The following is an 8,342-nucleotide window of genomic DNA, read 5'->3' as shown; positions in this document are numbered from 1 at the left end:
GGGTAAATACTGGAGCCCTCGACGAAGGGCCGGGAGGCAGAAGAGTTCCAGAGTGCTCACTCTCGATATTTAAATAAGTGGAAAATTAAATCATTCACTCGACACAATGGACGTAGTTAGAGTGTGCAATTATGCCCGCTAGACCGTCTCTGCCTCCTCACCCGGCATAAGTTGCCCGCTAGACCGTCTCTGCCTCCTCACCCGGCATAAGTTGGCCCTCCGGCGACACCATTAGCTCGAGCACTCTCCTACTCTAATATTGAAGAAATAGAAGGTTCTCCAATCATCCAGTGTGACACCTCGTGGGTAAAGGCGTGTAATTGGTTAAATAATATTGAGACGAAAGCAATTGAGAAAGAGAGGAATTATTTTAAATATTAGTTAATGATATTGGCTGCATGTGTGAATACTATGAATATTTCTGTGTATGTCTTCGTATATATATTATACCGTGCAAATGTGCACTCCAGCTTTAGTGAGTGCTTGGGTAGTGAATACATTCAGGGTGAGTACCGTGGTAGTGAACACATACAGGGCGAGTACCAGGGTAGTGAACACATACAGGGTGAGTACCATGGTAGTGAACACATACAGGGTGAGTACCAGGGTATTGAACACATACAGGGTGAGTACCAGGGTAGTGAACACATACAGGGTGAGTACCAGGGTAGTGAACACATACAGGGTGAGTACCATGGTAGTGAACACATACAGGGTGAGTACCAGGGTATTGAACACATACAGGGTGAGTACCAGGGTAGTGAACACATACAGGGTGAGTACCAGGGTAGTGAACACATACAGGGCGAGTACCAGGGTAGTGAACACATACAGGGCGAGTACCGTGGTAGTGAACACATACAGGGCGAGTACCGTGGTAGTGAACACATACAGGATGAGTACCGTGGTAGTGAACACATACAGGGTGAGTACCGTGGTAGTGAACACATACAGGGTGAGTACCGTGGTAGTGAACACATACAGGGTGAGTACCAGGGTAGTGAACACATACAGGGTGAGTACCAGGGTAGTGAACACATACAGGGCGAGTACCAGGGTAGTGAACGCATACAGGGTGAGTACAGTGGTAGTGAACACATACAGGGCGAGTACCGTGGTAGTGAACACATACAGGGCGAGTACCGTGGTAGTGAACACATACAGGATGAGTACCGTGGTAGTGAACACATACAGGGTGAGTACCGTGGTAGTGAACACATACAGGGTGAGTACCGTGGTAGTGAACACATACAGGGTGAGTACCAGGGTAGTGAACACATACAGGGTGAGTACCAGGGTAGTGAACACATACAGGGCGAGTACCAGGGTAGTGAACGCATACAGGGTGAGTACAGTGGTAGTGAACACATACAGGGCGAGTACCGTGGTAGTGAACACATACACTGCCGTGCAGAGAGGCAGTAAACACAGTCACAAAGGTGTTTGAGTAAGCACGAGTCCCTCCACAAACCTTGCGCTTCCAGACGTTCATGAATTCAGACCTGCGTGTAATGGTCTGAAGTCAAAGAGAGGATCCTAAGTGCTCCTTGTATTCCGTAGTTCCGCAAGCGGAAATCCGCGGGATTCCTCTCAAAGAGAAATCTTGGGATTCTCACACTCTACTCACAACAATATACTACGACCCACATGAACCTTACTCACAACAGCATCCTCGTGCTCACTCATAAATAACATATATACCTTACTCTCGGATCCCGTTTTCTTTGTACAATTTATAATATATTCAGTTAAAATTACTGCTTCACAAAACTCAGGTAATTTCACTAATAAACTAGATTTTTTAATTAAAGAAAGTCGAAGCTCAATCGAGCTTATTCGTGTTGACTACGCAGCCTGTTCTCCCGAGCGTTCAAGACTTCACTAAATTGATGTACTAATTTGCACGAACCGAGCCTAACCGAGAGCCGAAACACAGCACGATAATTGAGCCAGCAGCCGCCATGTTTACTCCGTCAGTTTTCGGCCTTACGGGAATTATACGTCAAAATGCGACGTACTATTAGGTCCTTGAGACGCCATGACGAGTCTCCAGAGAGACGTCCTCCACTGAATTAATTTCATATAGTTTTCTATAATAACTTATTAACCAAGGTTTTATTATTGTAATTCGATAAACCTGTATTTACAACATTTTGATCAAATTATTTCTAAACCAGAATAAACAAAATATATTAATTTTTACTTTATACTACAAGGAAATTTTGTTTCGGAATGTTGCCCTTACATTTAAATTGTTTTAAAAAAAGTAAACTGTTAAATTTAGATTACCTGATGTTCTAAAATCGTACAATTTAGATTACCTGATGTTCTAAAATCGTACAATTTAGATTACCTGATGTTCTAAAATCGTATAATTTAGATTACCTGATGTTCTAAAATCGTACAATTTAGATTACCTGATGTTCTAAAATCGTATAATTTAGATTACCTGATGTTCTAAAATCGTACAATTTAGATTACCTGATGTTCTAAAATCGTACAATTTAGATTACCTGATGTTCTAAAATCGTACAATTTAGATTACCTGATGTTCTAAAATCGTACAATTTAGATTACCTGATGTTCTAAAATCGTACAATTTAGATTACCTGATGTTCTAAAATCGTACAATTTAGATTACCTGATGTTCTAAAATCGTACAATTTTCGTTAAACTTTACGTTGCAGAACTGTCTACAATTTATAATATATTCAGTTAAAATTACTGCTTCACAAAACTAAGGTAATTTCACTAATAAACTAGATTTTTTTAAAGAAAGCCGAAGCTCAATAGATCTTATTCGTGTTCACTAATCTATTGAACTAGATTAATTATAAGGGTAAGATTCGCTATATTAATAAAATTCCCTGTAAACTTTAATTAGTTAACATACACAATGACAAACTTTCTCATTAACGAGTGTTAATTAACGAGTATCATTATGAAGCAACGATAACGTTTGCCCAACAGCTTCAGGTAAATGATAACGGTTGATTGTTGCTGGAAATGCATGAGCAAATCTGTCATGATAATTGGTAATTGATGTTGAAAATTTTTGTATAAATTTGTCCTGACTGTTGCTGAATTTCATGAGAAAATATGTCATGTTTCTCAGTCATAAGTTTATCTTTTTGAGCAATATGAGAGAAACATCTCATTTAAACTTTGGGAAAATATTTGAAATGTCCAAAACTTATGCAATAAGTTGTAATCACTCTCAGAGAAACGTAACGATGCGAGAATTAATTTGTTGCGCTAACACTTTCCGGCAGCGGAACATTGCAACACTTTCCGGCAGCAAGTGGTGGAAGACTGCAACACTTTCCGGCAGCAAGTGGTGGAAGACTGCAACACTTTCCGGCAGCAAGTGGTGGAAGACTGCAACACTTTCCGGCAGCAAGTGGTGGAAGACTGCAACACTTTCCAGCAGCAAGTGGCGGAACACTGCAACACTTTCCGGCTGCAAGTGGTGTGTAATGGCCCGTCATGTTGGCCTCTCCCTCTCCTCCTCTCACCATTCTCCTCTTGTCGTGATCGCTGAACTCTTGTTCACTCTGAACACAGCGATTACACAACTATAACTCCCTGGCCTCAGGAACAGTTACTCCGGTCATGTAATTCTCTACACCAGAACCCCTGAGACCTCCCTCTAGGTTCATACAGGAACTTAGTGGAGGAACATATGGAAGGTGATTTAAGGCTGTCAGATTTTCCAATTTAATTACATAAAGATACTCTGATGATAATTAACACATTAATCCACTTTCTCTGGTTAAATCAGCTACCATACAGTAACCCCAATGTACCTTCCCGGTCTCCACCGGAACTCGTAACCTCCGCCTTAGTCCCTAACACCGAATCATCACTACAACTCTCCACACCCGGTTAGTCTTCCATACAATACTCACATACTGCAGATTCGACTTTAACAGCAAGAACAACATTGGGTCCCCACACTTGGTCGGTTCACTTCGTTGTTGCCACAGGCGGACTTAAGGAGGACTTGCTAGAAGCGCTGCTACCACGAGACTCCCTCCAGCCGGTCGAAGCCTCAACCACTGCAATCCGCATCCCTAGAAGGGTATAATCCGATTAACTGTAAATCTCCTTGTTCCCAGAAACTAGAGATCACCCTTTGTCCTATTGACCAATACATTCGTTTGGGTTGGCAATGGCTGTGTTAAACCCTTGGACCTTACCTCGGTGTGTGACCAGTCTGAATATCTAACAAGTACCTCCACCCCCTCATTTGTTAAGTGTTGTAGTGCTTCATTCACTAGCTAATATTAACTCTTAACTTGTGGGTTACAACACTACTCCTCTCCTTAAACACGCATATATTCCCATATGCATCATTGCAATGGTTATATTACCGCAAGGAATTGGAGGATGCACCCACCATATGTACTACTTCAAATTCATACTGCATGTTCACAATACACGTGAAATAATTTCGTATAATTAAAAAAAATTGCCCGACATGAATCACAACATCTATATACCTCATACATTAAATCCACACCATAGCACGGGTAACATAGTCTGTAATATTTATTTACCCATACCCCACAACATAAACTGCTGGCATATTAATATATACATAACCATAAAAATAACATGGACCAGAATGCTGGCACTAAACAAATATGACACTTGTCATTAATGTTTACACAACACATGATCTAAGGTTCTTCAGCCACAGAAACAATTTCTTAAACAAATTTACACTTGCCCTGTACTGTTCACATAAGGGCTTACAATGATCACACACATCGAAAAAATGTTTCACTGGCCGCATTACTCTTCTGTCATCGTCTCGTCCATGGGTGCTAGGTCAGAGATCCTCTATGACCCAGACAGGGATAAGGTCTTGGACAACCCAGGCTGCCCAGCCTAGTGAATGTTGTCAATGTTCCATCGCTGATGTGGGCTAACGTGATCCTGGCCTCCAGAGCAACGGAGATACCTACTCCAGGGTCATGGCCCATCGGATCCATGCTGCCGTCTCATCCCAGGGGCCCACCTCAGGGTCATGGCCCCTCGGGTCCATGCTGCCGTCTTGTCCCAGAGCACCAACCCCAGAACGCTGTAGATACATCACAGCTCCACGGTCATCCTTCCTTGCTGTGCCACCACCGCTGTAGCACATTACTCTAGGCCCATCTGCCCAGAGTGTGTCCACCTGTACTCACACCTTCCCGAACGCTGTACCTGCAAAATATTCCTCAGAGCCCCCTGGTTCGATCCTATTAGTACATGACATCCTGGGCTCCTTGCTGTCTTCCCTTATATAGCCTGAGCGCAGCTGCAAAGCAATTGCAGTCTTGATCCCTCCCTGCCTTGATGTCAGGGGGGCGAATCTCTTCTATGATGTCACGTGGCTTCTCTTCCTCTCTTTTTATTTTCTAGAGTAAAAATAAGTGTAGCGTTATGGCTTTCCTTCCACTCTACCTGAAGCTCTTTACTCACCTATTTGTACTTGCGGGGGTTGAGCTCTGGCTCTTTGGTCCCGCCTCTCAACCGTCATTCAACTGGTGTACAGGGTCCTGAGCCTACTGGGCTCTATCATATCTACACTTGAAACTGTGTATGGAGTCAGCCTCCACCACATCACTTCCTAAAACATTCCATTTGTCTACTACTCTGACACTGAAAAAATTCTTTCTAACGTCTCTATGGCTCATTTAGGCACTCAATTTTCACCTATGTCCCATGGTGCGTGTGCCCCTTGTGTTAAAAAGTCTCTTTATCTAACTTATCAAGTCCTCTTAGAATCTTGTATGTGGTAATCATGTCCCTTCTAACTCTTCTGTCTCCCAGAACCGTGAGGCTTAATTCCCGTAGTCTCTCCTCGTAGCTCATACTCCTCAGTTCAGGTACTAGTCTGGGAGAAAACCTTTGAACCTTTTCCAGTTTGGTCTTATGCTTGACTAGATATGGACTCCATGCTGGAGCCGCATACTCCAGGATTGGTCTGACATATGTGGTATATAATGTTCTGAAAGATTCCTTACACAAGTTTCTAAAGGCCGTTCTTATGTTAGCCAACCTGGCATATGCTGATGTTATCCTCTTGATATGAACTTCTGGGGACAGGTCTCACACCCCAGAAGTGACTCGAACCCATACTGCCAGAAGCAATGCATCTGATGTACAGGATCTCTTAACCACTTGACCAACACGACCGGACAAAAGAGGATGGTAGCCGAGGCTAATTCGGCTCCCCCCCCCCCCCCCCGAGTGCCGGCGGGAAGAGGGGAGTTAGCCTCGGCTACCATCCTCTTTTGTCCGGTCGTGTTGGTCAAGTGGTTAAGAGATCCTGTACATCAGATGCATTGCTTCTGGCAGTATGGGTTCGAGTCACTTCTGGGGTGTGAGTTTTCAGTTGTCAGTTATATATATATATATATATATAATAAATATATATTATATTTATATATATAACTGACAACTGAAAACTCACACCCCAGAAGTGACTCGAACCCATACTGCCAGGAGCACTCGGCTGGCGTACAGGATCCCTTAACCGCTCGACCAACAGGACTGGACAAGAGGATGGTAGCCGAGGCTATTTCCATCCCACCGCCGGCACTCGGTTGGTAATCTTGGGCATGGTATTTTATCAAATCACCTCATTCTTTGGGGCACACGTGAGGAACACAAATGCAAACTTGAATGGTCCCCAGGATTATATGCAACTGAAAACTCACACCCCAGAAGTGACTCGAACCCATACTGCCAGGATCCCTTAACCGCTCGACCAAAACGACTGGACAAAACACTTCTGGGGTTTGAGTTTTCAGTTGCATATAGTCCTGGGGGACCATTCAGGCTTGTTCGCATATATATATGTGTAATAAATATATAATGTGTGTAATATATATATATATTATATATATATATTATAGTGTCAGACCACAGAGGAAGAATTGAAACAGGAATTTCCTTCAGAATAGCAGCTCCTATTCATACCCACCAACAGGCCCAAACATGGATACTAAGAGCAAAAATAGCAATAGAATTCTTACATGAAGAGTTTAAGAATATTGATTCGATGGGTCTCAAGCTTTGTTACCCACTGAGTTTTTTTGAAGTTTGTCATAGCAAAGCACGTCGTACATATTATAATATATGCAGTGAAAAAAATCGCCCAAAGAATGCGTTATGTTTACCATTTTCTCTGGATTTGAGAATATTGTCAAGTCCTTGAAACTTTTTGATATACATGTATTGTTTGTTGTACCAAAATACTGCTGGTAGGCTATTACATAGAAACAGCCCTCGTAGCGATAATTGTATCTTTATAAAATACCTTGTAAAGACTGTAATAAGTTCTATGTTGGGCGAACATCTAAAGATTTGAAATGTAGAATTTTGCAACATAAATACTCTGCAAGACATGACCAATTGTCTAATGCTTTGTTTGTTCATCTGTCAGAAGATGCTCACCAAATTGATTGGGAGATGACTTCTTCAATAACGAATTGTAAAAGCACCTATAACAGAAACATAATTGAATCTGCTTTGATACAGATTACCAAAGAAAGTAATTTGAACATTAGCAGTGGTTTATATAACGTCCTCAACCAGTACTGGGAAACAGCAACGAGTCTACCCTGGCCACGGGCCAGCCAAAACACAGTAACACTAGGTGCTCACCGTGCACGCCCACACTCACTCTCCATCCTGGTGCTGGCAGAGAACATCAGCCTCGCGCTGTTGGGCCTCTTCACGTACAAATACAAAAGGTAGCGAACCCCTGGCAGGAGCTTCTTGCAACTAGCTAGTTACACTCCTCAGTAACTGTCAGTCGTCTCTTCCGTTAGCCAGTACCGGGTACGCCGAAAGTTCTACTCCGGCGGCGGCTCACTGCTTCAGTAAAGCAGAATGGAGTAGAGAGCTATAGGCTGCCCTGGGTAGACTGACTGTCCTCGTAGCACAGCAGCCCTACGTCGACTCTGTGGATACAGACACGTCATCAGTAAACTGGTCAGTACATGGGACACTAGGAAACATCACTCACGTACTCTAACATAGACATATAACTCCTATAACAGATGGCGCTGATTTTCTAGGCGCCACCTCACCAGAGGTCAGCACCAGCTACCTGTCGAGCTGACTAGGACAGGAATCTAGCGCCTCTTGCTGGTATAATCCTGCCACCACTAGATGGCGTCATCCAAATTGTGGTGGTTTCGGGAGCGGACTCACAGATGACATTGACGTCGCTGCTCCATGCTCCGACGATGGAATCTGGTTCGTAACACCAGATCTCTCACGAAACCACATGGCCATACAGAGTTCGTATCCCTGATTAAGCAGCCCGTCCTCCAAACAAAGAT

The 8,342-nt window shown here is 43.1% G+C and overlaps 1 protein-coding gene across 1 annotated transcript; it reads left to right on the top strand.

Moving 5' to 3' along the window:
• The first annotated feature begins 411 nt into the window (after positions 1-411).
• LOC123772294 (involucrin-like) lies at positions 412-3,541 on the top strand. Its single transcript, XM_069311370.1, has 2 exons — positions 412-1,345; positions 3,273-3,541. The coding sequence occupies exons 1-2, from the start codon at positions 412-414 to the stop codon at positions 3,539-3,541; spliced, it is 1,203 nt and encodes a 400-aa protein (XP_069167471.1).
• The last annotated feature ends 4,801 nt before the right edge of the window (positions 3,542-8,342 follow it).

This window comes from Procambarus clarkii, chromosome 69 (assembly GCF_040958095.1).
Source record: "Procambarus clarkii isolate CNS0578487 chromosome 69, FALCON_Pclarkii_2.0, whole genome shotgun sequence".
NCBI lineage: Eukaryota > Metazoa > Arthropoda > Malacostraca > Decapoda > Cambaridae > Procambarus > Procambarus clarkii.
The sequence above is the reverse complement of the archived record's forward strand: the minus strand, read 5'-3'. Positions and strand labels throughout refer to the sequence as shown.